Source organism: Miscanthus floridulus, chromosome 8 (assembly GCF_019320115.1).
Source record: "Miscanthus floridulus cultivar M001 chromosome 8, ASM1932011v1, whole genome shotgun sequence".
Lineage (NCBI taxonomy): Eukaryota > Viridiplantae > Streptophyta > Magnoliopsida > Poales > Poaceae > Miscanthus > Miscanthus floridulus.
In genome coordinates, this window is record NC_089587.1 from 20,189,498 (window position 1) to 20,203,827 (window position 14,330).

A 14,330-nucleotide genomic window follows, 5' to 3' on the forward strand; every position below is an offset into this window, starting at 1 on the left:
AACTGACTGAAAAACACTGTTCCGGCTGAATTGTTATGAGAGAAAACACGGTTCCGGCTGAAAAAAGAAGCCGAATAAACCATTTTTAAGACAAGCGTGAAAAGTCCAAAAACGCAGCTACCATGTCAGAATAGTGTTAAGGGATGGAGTAGTGTGCTACTGCTAGGCCTTGTTTAGATGTCATCCAAATTCTAAGTTTTTTCACTTTCTCTCCATCACATCAATTTTTAGCCGCTTGCATGGAGTATTAAATGTAGGTAAAAAAATAACTAATTACATAGTTTAGTTGGAAATCACGAGATGAATCTTTTGAGCCTAGTTGGTCCACGATTGGACAATATTTGTCAAATAAGACGAAAATGATACTATCCATCGGGTTTAAAAACTTTGCAAAGTGAACAAGGCCCTAGTAGCATTTGAAGAACCCTACTGTTGTGCTATAGCACTGCTATAACACGTGCTATAACACGGCATGAAGGAACCGCGGTAATTGGTGAAGACTCTGAATACCTCTGACATGAACAGGATTTTTCATGGATCCGGCCGGGTCTGGAGTTCGAGGCGCCGAAGCTGCCAACCTGCGGGGGCGCTGCGGGTGCGGCCAGCGGCCTCGCCGGCGTCTGCGTTGCGTGCGCGCCTCGGAACGCACGCACGCAGCACGCTGTAGCAACCACGAGTCCACCGGCACATGCACCTCCTCCCACCTCCGTCGTGGCCCGAGGGCCGAGGCGCAGCTACAGTCGCTGGCTGAGGGGAGTGTTCGGCTCGGGGTATCTCATTTTTATGGCTGATTTTTTGAAAAAAAAAAATACTATGACCATGTTTAGATTACAAGTTTTTTCACTTTTTCCATCACATCAAATCTTTGGACACATGCATAGAGTATTAAATATAGATAAAAAAATAACTAATTACACAGTTTAATTATAAATTACGAGACGAATCTTTTAAGCTAGACCATAATTAAACAATAACTGACCTCGAGGCCGCTGACCGCCACTGCCACGCTGTCCCTCCAATTCCGTCCCGCCCGCGGTCATACTGCTAGCTTGCGTCCGAAGCCTCGACCCACTGACGCCCGGGCCCCGCCAAGGGGGCGGCAGGGTCATTTCAGCGCGGCCACGCTGCGGGACGGCGCGGAAAGGCTCCGCCTGGTCGGATCGCGGCAGGCCAACGGGGGACGCGGGGCCACTCGCGGGCAGCCGCGCTCCTTATGACCTGCGGGCCATGGCCGGATGGGTCCCTCTCGACAGAGAGCATGTGGGTTTAATCCACGGGCCCATGCAGGGGAGAGCGAGCCGTAGCTCTCGTAGGTGGAGCGGGAGAGGGGTGTGTGAGTGTCGTGTGGGTGTGGGTCAGGTTTTTTTTAATCCGCGGTTTTATTCCGCCATTTAAAAGGCCCTCCCCGGCCACGCCGCCGCGGCTTTGGTTCGCCTCCCACCTCCACGCCCCCCACATCCCGTTCCTTTCCTTCCACTCCCCTCCTTCCCTTCTCCTCTCCCTCCCTCCTCCCCCACCCACACATCTCCACTTCCGCCTCTCACACCTTGGCACCTTGCCAGCCGACGTCCAGGTTTCTTCGGTCCGCGAACTGAGCTAAGCTGGGGGGGAAGCCAGCCACCATGGCAGCCGACGCGGAAGCGGACGAGCTCGTGGCCGCAGCGGCCGGCATCATCTGCTCGATGCGCGGGGCCGACCTCGCCGGGTGGACGCCGCCGTTGCGCAAGCCGGAGCCGGCGGCGCGGGAGGGGGAGCTGATCTGGCCGGCGGTGGCGCGGGGGAAGCGCTCGCGCCGCCGCTCGCCGTCCGCGGGCTCCTCGGGGGGCAAGGCCAGGTGGGGCAGGGCCAGCCCGGCGTCGCCGCTCGACTACAGCGGCGGCTCTGGCTCCGGCTCCGCCGCGTCCACCAGCGGCTGCGAGGACGGCGGTGGCGGCTTCTGCTCCCTGGCCCACCGACCCGTACCGGCGACCAAGGTTCGTGGTTCCACACGCTGACGCTCACCTCTCTCTCTCTGTTCCTCTTCTCTGAACTGTCGCCGCCGCCGTGCTGCTTTGGGTTCTTCTCCCTCCCCCACCAGGCCACCACCGGTACCCTCCTCTCTCTCTCCTGTCACCTGTTGTCTTTCCGAGTTTTCTTTTGCCCTTTTCCCTTTTTTGGTTAGCGTGACCAAACTGCCCGTAGTGGTCAGCAAAAATCCTTTCCCTTCGTCACTCCAACACCACCTCAAATCCACACTTCCTAACGACCACAAACGCTCACCTCGTCTCTCGATTTGTTTGAATTCTTCGTTTGCTTGATTCGTACGTCAAGTTCCGGCTCACGTTTCGCTTCACAGATCCGCATTCTCATTCCTGCCTCTGTTTACCTTTGAAATTTCCAAATTCTGCGTTGGATATTCGATACTTACAAAGAAAAAAAAAGAGTTTTTCCGTTTTTTTCATGGTGGTTGTGCGTGTGTTTTCTTTAATTCATTATGCGCTGGTGGTTGACTCTTACTCGGATGAGGGGTAATTAGGGCAAGTCGTGGAAGCCGGTGGGTGCGGCCGGGCTGGGCCTTCCATGGCTTCCGTGCCGCCAGGTTGCCAGAGCTGCCCCTGGCCTTGGCAGAAGAGGTCCCCCACGGAGCGCTTGTTTTCCCGGGGGCAGTCCGGTCATTTTCAGCCGTTCGTCCTTTTATCCCCCGGCGCAATTGCTCGTATGGTGGGAGCGTGGAGCCTGTGGGACCCCCTCCCTACTCGGGCGGAGGAGAGTGGAGACGGAGTCAAATGCGGGAGTTAAAACGCGGCGCGACGGGGTGGGTGGAGACGGCGCGCGCGACACGTGACGTGGGGCGCCGCCCACCGGCCGCGAGCGCGACGAGCCGGAGCTGCCCGGCGCCGCCGTGTGTGTCGGCGTCGGTGGCTATGGCCGCGGCGAGGCGCGGGCGTACGGCGCGGCAGCGGAGTCGGCTTCTTTTGCGTGGCGTGGAGCCGTGGACACCTGGTCCGACCTGTCGAATGGTCCTGTTGGCTGGAGAGTGGGCCCCTTCTCCTTTGAACGTAGGGCCCCTGGATTGGGCAGGACTGGACCGCGCTGGACGTGGCGGGGGTTCAGCTGCGGCGGATGGTCGGGGGTGTTTGGTTCAAATTTTGGACTGCCCTGTCCTATCGGATGTTTCGATATATGCAAGTATTAAATATAGATAAAAAAAATAATTAATTGCATAGATTGTGGCTTATTTGTGAGACGAATTTTTCAAGCCTAAGGACAGTTCCAATGGTACATTGATGATGGTTTCTATCCTCATTAAATGACTTGCCACGTAGGCAAAACGTTGACATGACAGCGTAATTAATGAAGAAAGAGAGCAAAAATCATAGAAATGGTTTCTTCAGGAAGAAATCAGTTCTACTCTTAACCTAATGCACCAAAAAACCATGAAATCATCATTGGGGAGAAACCACCAGTTTCTAGGGAGCTCGTGTCGCACTCTCATTGGAGGAAGAAGATAGAGTTGGGAGAGAGAAAGAGAAAATAATTATTACTCATAGAAACCATAGGTTGGAAAGCCGTACTTTTTGGTGCGGTATCCTATGTTATAGAAACTACTAGTGTCTTTCATTAGGACTGCCCTAATTAGTCCATGATTTGTCAATGTTGTGCTAAAGTAAATATGTGCTAATGACGGATTAATTAGGCTTAATAAGTTCGTCTCGTAAATTAGTCTCCGTCTGTGTAATTAGTTTTATAATTAACTCATATTTAGTTTTTCTAAATAGCATCCAAACGTCCAATGCGACATTTACTAAAATTTAATCCAGAAACCAAACGCCCCCTAGTTTGGCGGATGTGTTTCTTTGCCTAACTAAAAATGGGTCATTCATGGATGAAATCGTTTGGGTTTTCCCTCGCTGGATGGAGGATTGAGGAAGAAGTACAATAATGGACGGGTCTGTCGTGCGTGTCTCATCATGTGGTTCCCCCAATTGGTGCGTGGATGGGGATATTCATTCTAGCTGGGGGTTAGGAGGTGAGGGAAGGGGGCCGCCGGAGGATCGGGAGCCATTCCCTAAGCATGCCGATGTCGTGTCTCGTTTTCTTTTCTGGTGTCATCAGTGTCGCGGCTCTGTGCTTGCACCTGTGTTCTCTGTTGTTTTCTGCGATAGCTGCTGATGCGTGATTCTGAATCCGTGATCTCGTTGGACAGCTGTTGCGGGAGGAGGTGGTGGGCTCCCACTCCCCTGTGGCCTGCCTTGTTCATGCCAGCATCGAGTATTCCAGTGTGTGTGTGTGTGTCTTTCGTTGGATTTGTTGTGTGCTTCATTGATTGGTCTCGGACTCATGGATGCTTCCTTCCTCTCACTGCAGGTGGGCGCCATCGAACGGCCGCAGCTTATTACCTTTCCGACCCCGCTTCCACGCCCCAGCGGCCAGCGACCACGGAAGAAATTGGTGAGCCCCTTGCTATCTCTCAGTCACAACTCACAAGGGATGCACTGGAACACGTCAACTTGCATATGATTCAGCATGACTGATGATGGGCTGGTGCGAGGGGGACTCGTAAACTGTTCTGAAGCTGTGTTTGGCATTAGAGTCCTCCCACGCGCTTTATTGGTCTTAAGGGAAAGGAAGTCTGACCAGGTCAGAGTGCCACCCATTCACAGGGAAAATGGCCTTGTTTAGTGGTAGTTGAACTAAGCCTGCACTAGTTTTAGAATAAAGCAGCAGCTGCTGCTATATATCTGTCTGCGTTTGAAAGGGTGAGGGGGGACTGGGGGAGGAGGGTGAGCACAAAGTGGAATCTTAAGGACAAAGCCACAAAAAGGCGTACTGCCAAAAAGATCTACCTCATTATCATCAGGATGGTCCTGTGACCTAAAAAAGCCAAAAATTTCAGTGCTATAGGAGCATGTCCTTGTGCCTTCTTGTCCTTGTGGCTTAATTTGGTTTGTCGTTTGGATCTTGCAGAGGCTGCCGGAGATCCAGCAGCTGGTACGGTCTCTCGCTGTGGAGAATGAGAGCCTCCGCGAGGTTATACATTGTTCTTCACCAAGTACTTTGAGAGTATTTCGATGGCGGTTCCGTTGACTGGATTCTGTTCTTGTTTGGCTATGTGTGTGCAGGAGATGCGGGATTTACAGAGAGCTTGCAAGGCGCTGTCAAAAGAAAATGACAAGCTTGAGGTAACATCGACTGTATTAATCTGTTTCTCTTGTTCGTTTGTGTCCTGAATTGGTATGTGGGCCACCATATGGTATCTGTTGGTGGAATGGCTTATCAAAAGGCTGTCTTGTTTTGGCTTAAAGCATAAGTCAGATATATTTTATATTGCTACTATAAGAGTTTTTTAAGCCGCCAAAGGTAGCGGTCCACATACTCCTGCGATAATCTTTAGGTTCTTTAGTTTGTAAGCTATCCACACGCAAGAAAGATTCCAAACGGTATACAAGGTTGTGGCCAGCATTGTTTTCTCCCACTCATCTGTCACTGGCTGATGGGTAGGGACGTAGGATAGATGATGGGCTATATTAAATGTGGCTTTCTCATGTTTTTTTGTAGAAAAAATATTAAGTAAATATTTGGATCTGAGCTGAATGTGAAAGGGATTGTTTGTAACTCTGCCTGTAACTAGTTAGGGTACTGCATGGCCTGCATCCTATTTACAAAGGCTACAAGCTTAGAAACACCCGTGCATCTTATACCAAGAGACCAAATGTGTAGAGTACTATTTTATGTTCTGTGCAAATCTACTCTTAGATATCGTTGTGTATTATGTAAATCTTGAATCATGAATATGGATTGTATTCTTAATATAATGGTACGTAACTCTAGCATGTTTGAGACAGAAATAATCATGAACATGGATAACTATCAGTGGGCAGCAAAAATTTTCCACGCGAAGACCATCCCCCATTTCCACTTAAAGATAAACGGAAATACATGAGTTCGGTTAAAGAAGGAAGAAATACAGAAAGCACAAAACAGAACTCCTAGCCTAAACTCTGTCTCAGAGTCAGATAGCAGTATGCTTATCATGATTTGTGTTTTCAACTTTCTTCATGAAAATTTGCACCTTGAAAAAACTCAATATATGTTTCTTGTTAGATGAATTGACACTCACAACATATTATTCAGTCGTTAAGTGAAGGATTAGGACCATCGTGGCAAGGTGTCAATTTCTGAATAACCTGTATTCCTTAAATGTGACCAATAATGAGGCTGATTGATATGCGGGGTTCACTCTTATCTGGAGTCAGAGTAACACGCCTGCATATGTGTATCCTAATTGAGGAGTGATTGTAACTTTACACATGGCCCGAGGTTTGCTATTTTCAATTTAACCTGGAAGCTTACCTGGAAACCATCTCCAAGTCAGCCGGAATTCTCTCATCGTCAGCTGAACTTCATGGTTTCATGCAATATTTGAGTCAGTTGTTTTTGTTTGTTGCTTGAAAGTTTGTAACATTGTGCATATGCACACAGGAAAAATGCACAATTCAGTTAGCATTAAATAAACACTTAAGATAATGTTTTAAAATGGACATATTAAGCAATCCTTTTCCTAGGGTTCTGGTTTGGCAGCTTCCTAGATGCTTATAAGGGATCTCCGTGTTTAAGCCATCTTTTCAAAAAGAACATTCCTGAGTATTATCTTCACAACCCTTGATTTCAAGAATGGTAAACTTGGGCCTTCATCTTCTTGAATGATGTCTATAGATGCAACAATCTATCAATATGGAGTGAATGTTTATAAACTTCTGTTACTACAGATAAAATATCCTGCTCACCTAATCCTATCTGGTTCAGTTGAAAAGTAGTTGCAACCACCTGGGCCACTTTTTTCCTCCCTTGAGATAGTGTTGGCTCCAACATTCTGGATCTGTCTAAGGCGTGTTTCATGCCCATTAATTCCTATTCAGTACATGTTGATTTTGGGGAGTCCATGGATAATCTATTTTACTCAGTTCTTCGTTTTGTGCTGGCTGGATCGTCATCATACCCATTCCAAATACATGAGCCATTGCAGCTTCATCAGGTTTCTAATAGCCTAATAGGTTTGGCCACATCTTGCTTCACCCATTTGCAGTTCCACATGTTCCATCTGAAGATAAAATCGATCCAAAAAAATTAATTGAAAATGCTTCTGAAAAGGTTCGATGCTTTTCATGAGTGATCAACCAAAATTCAATGCTTGGCTGTGATACCCTTGCTTTTAAATGTTTAGTTTGTATTTACATAAATCAAATTGGGAACGATAGGGACATCTAATATAATGTTGTTTTCATTGTGCAGACAAGGTTAGGGCAATCGAACTCTCAGAATGAAATCACTTCAATGGAGCAGAAAGGAAAGGAACAGCTCGATCAGCAGTCAGTTACGCAGTCCGCACGAGACAGCTTCGTGCTACCAGATCTCAACCTTCCCCCAGAGGACTCTGCCGATGTTTCAACAGTTCATTGATCACCCCAGATTGCTGCAACTTTGTTAACCGAATAACAAGTGTACATAGAGGAAGCAGGGTAGCAGTCTAGGTGGCGGCACCACCACGTCATCCATTTGAGAATGACACGTATTTGATAATTTGTTACTAGATCACAGAGTTTTACTACCACTATAGTCGTAAGTGATAAGCCACATATGTAGCTAAAGGGAAGTCTAACTTTAACTCACCTGACATTGTTTTGCCTAGTGCGTTTGCATATGGTAGAGCTGAAGACGATTTCAGCTCAAACTGATCTCCACGCTGTAGTGGATTTAGATGAATTTATTCATGTTATTTCGTTCAATTAGGTGAAATGTTACTTGTGAAGATCTGGCATTTATGAGAAAACTGTTACTTATTTCTGTATGGTCTTGTGGATCTTTTGTTACTACAGTCTTCAGTTGCAACTGTATCGAGCCTTTCTTTGCTCGGTCTACCAAGTTTTGTAGGACTAATAGTTTGCTAATGGCTACTGCCTGTAGCCTTTGGGCTTAATCTGGTCGATAAAGCAAAACATGTTTGGATAGGCCGAACTTTGGACTTCAAGGGGCCAAATGTTTGGCCTGGTGGGATTCCAACATCAAAGCTGGGTAAAAAGGTTCTGACGCTGGACAACGACAAAGAAGGAAAATGATAATTTTCATCAACGCCAATATTTGAGCATATGATTTGGTACTAAATTAATTTCTAGTTGTTCCAAGTGCACTCAACCTTCCGATTCTAGGTTTGTACACGAGTTACACAAAATGCTAGTGGTAAGTGGTAACTGGTAAACTTTGTTCGTTCCCCTTTTAAACTCTAGTCCCAGACACATAGGATGTTTGGACACATACATGAAGATGTCACATCGAATGTTTAGATAATAATAATAAAACAAATTACAGAGGTTCTCAGTAATCCGCGAGATAAATTTATTAAGCTTAGTTAATCTATCATTAGCACATGTTTATTGTAGCACTACATTGTTAAATCATGAACTAATTAGGTTTAAAAAATTCGTCTCATAAATTAGTCTCAATTTATATATTTAGTTTCATAACTAGTCTATATTTAATGGTGCGCTGGACAGGTGCTCTCCCGGCCGTAAACTTGTAGAGCAAAGATGGTTGGAATGGGTGCTCTCCAGGCCGTGGGCCCTTTACAACTTTAGCTACAGATACAGCAGGCTTTGGTCGCTGTCATACTGGTTTCTTTCGTTTTCCAACTTTGGCCCAGTTTAGTTACCAAAATATTTTGCAAAATTTTTCACATTCCCCGTCACATCGAATCTTTGGACGCATGCATGAAGCATTAAATATAAATAAAAAATAAAACTAATTACACAGTTTAGACGAAATCCACGAGACGAATCTTTTAAGCCTAATTAGACTATGATTGGACACTATTTGCCAAATAACAACGAAAATGCTACAGTGCCCATTTTGCCAAAAAATTTGGAACTAAACAAGGCCTTTGTAAACATCTAGCCTTTTGAGGGTTGATTGCAATTTGCCCTAGTTAGTGCCATTTTCTCCGGTACTCACCTGAATTGGACACGTGCACAAGTGATAACATTAATTACTTAGAACAATATCAATGTGACATAAAGTTTGGTTTGTCATCACCCAAATGGTGGTAGCGTACTGGTGTTGGTCTTTTTCCCAGCTAATTCTGTAATTGTGAATTATGCTGGTGATGATCTTTTGTCCGGTATACCTTTTCGTTTTTCTCCGGTACGGGGTGTAAAATTAATTTTCATTTTCTTTGGATTTTGAAAATGTGACAATTAGAATCAGTTTTGATGACACGACATACTTTTAAGTTATTTACTACTTCCTCCATTGTAAATTATTGTACCGTATGGTGACATTTTAATCGATTCAGGCTTCTCTATGTACTATGACATTCCAAATTACAGTACCCTATGGTGGGATTTTGACTGTTTCAGGCTTTTCCATGTACTATAGCATTAGCACACTACAGCAATGGACTGTTTTTATTGCTATCTCAAATAAACAAAGGGTTTGGAAAGCCACTTTTTATGGCTTTATTGGCTCCATGTCCTATAAATTATAGTTTGGCTTTGTTCTAAGTCAAATATTTCTACAACGTCAAATTAGTTCAATTTAGTCCATCATGCAATATGTATTGAGAGTGCACATATTTGATATTCTATATGTCAACATATATTTTTTTATCAAAATTAGAAAAAGGTTTACTTAGTACGTATAAAGACAAAGTGACTTATAATTCGCAACGGAGGGAGTACTTAAGTTTCAATATAAATATGGTGATACTTAGCAAACTTAAAATTCCTTTTAGTATTGATGCACCAATTCTGAAGAATCTTGATTGCCAAGTAAAACAACTATATAAAACGGTGATAACACGAGAAACAATTCTCATGCTGATTCTATTTTTCTACTGGTTCTTTGATGTGTTCCTCATTCTCAAGCATGGATACTGCCCATCATGTTGTCGAGTCTTCTCTATATTTGAAGTCACGGTGATTTTATCACTGACAAGTTGGCCTAATGAGTATGACAAAATCACCACAATTTCGCGACTGAAGAACACACCTCGAGCCCTAAAAGGCTAAAACCCATTTCCAAATGACTATACATAAAGTTTGCCACCGTGTTCAAATCCCATAGATCAAAAGGAGCTTAAATTTTAAGCACCCATTTAAGAGGACTATTCCTAAATAGCTCTCGTTTTTTCAGATACGGCTATTTGTCTATCTTCCTCTTGTATTATAACAAGGAGCCTCAGTACTAGTTTGAAAGCTAGTGAATCAAAGTGTTAGAAAGCCAGATTAATAGACCATGATTATATCACTTTATCAAATTACTCCTTTTGGTTAGAAAAAACACTCGTTTAGAATTAAGATTTGGTCAAGCCTTAACAACTACCCGTATCAATAACTTCTAAATTATTTGGTTTGAAAAATATACATATTTGTATTGGAAAATACTTTGCACAATTTTATAATCTTTTATTGTTTTTTTTAAAACATCTTTAACCGGAGGGATTATCGGTTACACAAAGTCAAACGTACCTAACTGAAACTAATTTATTTATAGCATCTCCCTTTTTTGACAAGTGTCGTCGGTCCCCACGCAGCGGATATGATGGTCACACTCACACACAGCTGCCCTGCACAGCTGACGCGCCTGAGCCTGGGCCCACCTGCGCGCTTAGCCGGCGACGAAACGAAAGAAAACCAACCCCAGCCCCTGGAGCCTTCCAACCAAAACCAACCCACGCCATTATCCATCCATCCGCTTGTCCCTCCCACCACCACCAACCAAAACCCCCAACCGCCGAGGTCGCCGGCGACTCCGTCCGCTCCGCTCGGCGCCGCGGGGATGTCGTTCCACTACCCCGACCACGGGCTGTCCATGGACGCCGCGGCAGCGGCTGCGGCTGCGGCCGCCGCCGCGTCGTCGCCGAACCCTAGCGGCTTCTCCTCCCCCGGCGTCGGCGGGGAGAGGGAGAAGGCAGCCATCGCGGCGCACCCGCTGTACGAGCGCCTCCTGGAGGCGCACGTCGCCTGCCTCCGCGTCGCCACCCCCGTCGACCAGCTCCCCCGCATCGACGCGCAGATCGCCGCTCGCCCCCCGCCGCTCGCCGCCGCCGCTGGGGCTGCGGCCGCGGGAGGGCCGTCCGGCGGCGAGGAGCTCGACCTCTTCATGGTACGGCTTGAACACCCTACGGGCTCCTTCCTCCCTCTCCCGCCTGCTTTGCAGCTGTGCGCTGCAGTTGGTTGAACTGGTATAGGCTTGCGGATTTACGGTGTGGGGAATTTGGAATTTGGGATTGAAGGAAGTATTGGTTGACTGGGTGACCTGTACCCGGAATCTCTCATATTACGGCTCCGCTTTGGCTATAAGTTTCCCAGTTTCCCAGTTTCCCCATTTTTTCTACATGGATTTGGAAAAATTGAGAGAAGGAATCCCAAGCTAATTGTCAAGCTGTGATAGTACTTGCGAAGTAGGATGGGGATAAGGTCATGGTCTCAGGGTGGAGCCTTTTTGTGCTTAGTTGACTGACTTGGATTATGGTAGTTGACCAAATTCCTCATGGCTCAGTCAGTTTCAAGAATTGCATCAGATCACTGTAGCCCTTCCTTCTATTTGTTTCAATTAATAGAGGGCAATTGCCCTTTTCATATGGCTGCTTCAAATTCCCCTTTTCATCTTTCATGTCGAGGATGTGGACTGGCTATTATGTGATGGCAGGTCATATGCTGCAACCGGTGTTTGCTGTTGTATCATTTGTACTGATTTAATTTCGTCTAATTTTTGTTCTATTGTCATGCCATTTACTGGATTAAATAAGCCTATGCACTGATGCTTCTACCTCACTATGTGTTTCACAATGACTCTGTTGCTTCACTAGAAGCAGAAGTTGTCTTTGTCTAGGATTCTGTACATAGTTAACATCTTGCATCATCTGTTTTCGTCAGGCATTCCTGTTCTCAGATTCTAATACGTCTCATTTTTTTTTTATTACAGACACACTATGTGTTGCTCCTTTGCTCATTCAAGGAACAACTCCAGCAGCATGTACGTGTTCATGCAATGGAAGCAGTGATGGGTTGCTGGGAGCTTGAACAATCTTTACAAAGCCTGACAGGTGGATTGTTTTTCTTTTTTAATCTTGTGTTAATTCAGAAACGTCGCTGAAGCTTTCAGATATACATCACTTGCTTTTATCATTTCAATAATTGCAGCCTTGCTGTCAGATGAAAAGATGACAAAGTGCTTTCAGTATTTATTGCAATTATGTAGTAATTGAATGAATGGAAACATCAGCATTAGCTAAAAAGGAAACAGTGAAAAGAAAAAATATTTTGCAAAAGTATGAGTATGTGATGGCTCTTATTTCATGCCTTCCAATTGCATGCCGTTTCAATAATTTCTTAGCCAACACTGAAGAATATTTGTTTAAAACATGCACAGTACCTTCTATAGTGAATACTGAATACCTACCTAAGCTCCTAAGGCTACACTCAGAACATAAAGGCTAGCATACGAGCTACCATAAATTATTGATTATCACATATAGCATTCGCTATTGTTCATTTTATTCGATGCAAGTTGCTATTAGAATCTCAAGGACGTGTGAGGCCATGGCAAGAGCTCAGTCTATCACTGATCACAGATGGTTGCCCATGATAAGCATTCATAGAAATGAGGATTGCTGAACAGGGAGAGGTGGTTGCACGATAAAACTAAATTTCCTATCCTACATTCCTACTTTGAGTTTTATACCGAGGTTTAGACAACTTGACCTAGTGTTTGGTTGGATTTAGATGTGCAACTTACAGAAGGGTTTTATGCAATGTCAACTAAGATGGTTGTACCTTCTATTCTTGCACCATGTACACCTGAACTGAAATTGTGAGAGCAGCTAATAGAACAGTTCAATGGAAATCATCATTGTCAGGCAAAACTAAGTAATGCTAGGATTGGTTCTGCAGGGGCATCTCCTGGTGAAGGCACTGGAGCGACCATGTCTGATGATGAAGATAACCAGGTGGATAGTGAAGCCAACATGTTTGATGGAAATGATGGGTCAGATGGTATGGGCTTTGGCCCCCTAATGCTGACAGAGGGTGAACGGTCCTTAGTTGAGCGTGTACGGCAGGAGCTGAAGAATGAGCTTAAGCAGGTTACTTTCTTTGAAATGCTTCACTCATCATCGTTTATGGTGCATTGTTGACTAACGAAATATTTCTTACCTCTAGGGTTACAAAGAAAAGCTTGTTGATATCAGGGAAGAGATTATGCGCAAGCGCAGAGCTGGTAAACTTCCTGGAGATACTGCATCTATACTGAAAGCTTGGTGGCAAGCTCATTCCAAGTGGCCATACCCAACTGTATGTGACACCACTGTCAATACCATTCCCTCATTAACTTTTCCTATCAGCTTCTGTTCATTGACGAGCAACTCTTTGCTTACTTATCTAGGAAGACGACAAGTCCCGACTGGTGCAGGAAACTGGATTGCAGCTAAAGCAGATCAACAACTGGTTCATTAACCAACGCAAACGGAACTGGCACAGCAACCCAACATCCTCGGGTGAAAAGACTAAGAAGAAAAGGTATCACAATGAAAACTGCTTTGCTGTTGCCTAAGCTTTGATAGGCAGGATTGCGGCTTGCCACATTTTTTTTGCACTTGCACTGTTTTCAACATGTAATATTGGAAACGTCGCAGGTGATGATGGCCCAGAGCAATCTTGACGAAGCTAGATATGTCCACTATACTTTATGGCGAAGTACATTCTCCCTCACCGTAGGCAAGAGGGAAGATATGCAGCTTGGGTGGCCTAGTGGTCACCTGATGCCCAAGTTTGACCACGTGGTGGGGACTGGAGTTGGTAGTGACCTCTGCAGTATAGCATTCGCTAATGTGATGTAGGAATCACGTGTTGTATAACTGGCGAATGGGAGGGAGTAATTTATGTTGTATTGTAATTGTGTATTTTCTTTACCTTGTAATGATATTTTAGGGAGAATCCCAAGATTCAGATTGGCCGTTCACTGTATTACCGGTGGTAAAAGTGGTGGGCAATCATCGTGTTCAGAGTTCACCTCCTGAAGGGTATGTAATAGTTCGTATGTTGGATGTCATGCATGTTTTAGCTGATTGTCGTTTGAGTTACTTCTGCCTGCTGCGTTGGATAATTGGATTCCTAAGAAGATATTGTAGAGCGCCCTTGGGATGCATATTTTGTCGTTCAGATGTGGGAGCATATTTTGTTGCTCAGGTATGCCCTGAGGCTCCTTTGCAGTGGCACCCAGCAGATCAAGCTTGGAGACACATGTTTTGTGGTAGCACTTGTTCGCTGGCCACTGGTTGAGGTTGTCCTTAAGACCTT

General features: G+C 45.3%; 2 protein-coding genes across 3 annotated transcripts; both read left to right on the top strand.

Annotated features, from left to right (window-relative positions):
• The first annotated feature begins 1,456 nt into the window (after positions 1-1,456).
• On the top strand, positions 1,457-7,828 carry LOC136475907 (uncharacterized). Of its 2 annotated transcripts, XM_066473564.1 has the most exons (6): positions 1,457-1,973; positions 4,187-4,261; positions 4,348-4,431; positions 4,948-5,010; positions 5,103-5,162; positions 7,273-7,828. In XM_066473564.1, exons 1-6 carry the CDS (start codon positions 1,623-1,625, stop codon positions 7,438-7,440), a joined length of 801 nt encoding a protein of 266 aa, XP_066329661.1. In that variant the 5' UTR covers positions 1,457-1,622; the 3' UTR covers positions 7,441-7,828. The 2 variants fall into 2 exon arrangements, with proteins under 2 accessions (XP_066329661.1, XP_066329662.1); XM_066473565.1 differs by lacking the exon at positions 4,187-4,261 and having other exon boundaries at positions 1,464-1,973.
• A 2,859-nt stretch (positions 7,829-10,687) lies between these two features.
• On the top strand, positions 10,688-14,082 carry LOC136475906 (homeobox protein knotted-1-like 2). Its single transcript, XM_066473563.1, has 6 exons — positions 10,688-11,136; positions 11,959-12,079; positions 12,927-13,117; positions 13,194-13,325; positions 13,417-13,550; positions 13,667-14,082. Exons 1-6 carry the CDS (start codon positions 10,810-10,812, stop codon positions 13,668-13,670), a joined length of 909 nt encoding a protein of 302 aa, XP_066329660.1. The 5' UTR covers positions 10,688-10,809; the 3' UTR covers positions 13,671-14,082.
• Positions 14,083-14,330: the final 248 nt, after the last annotated feature.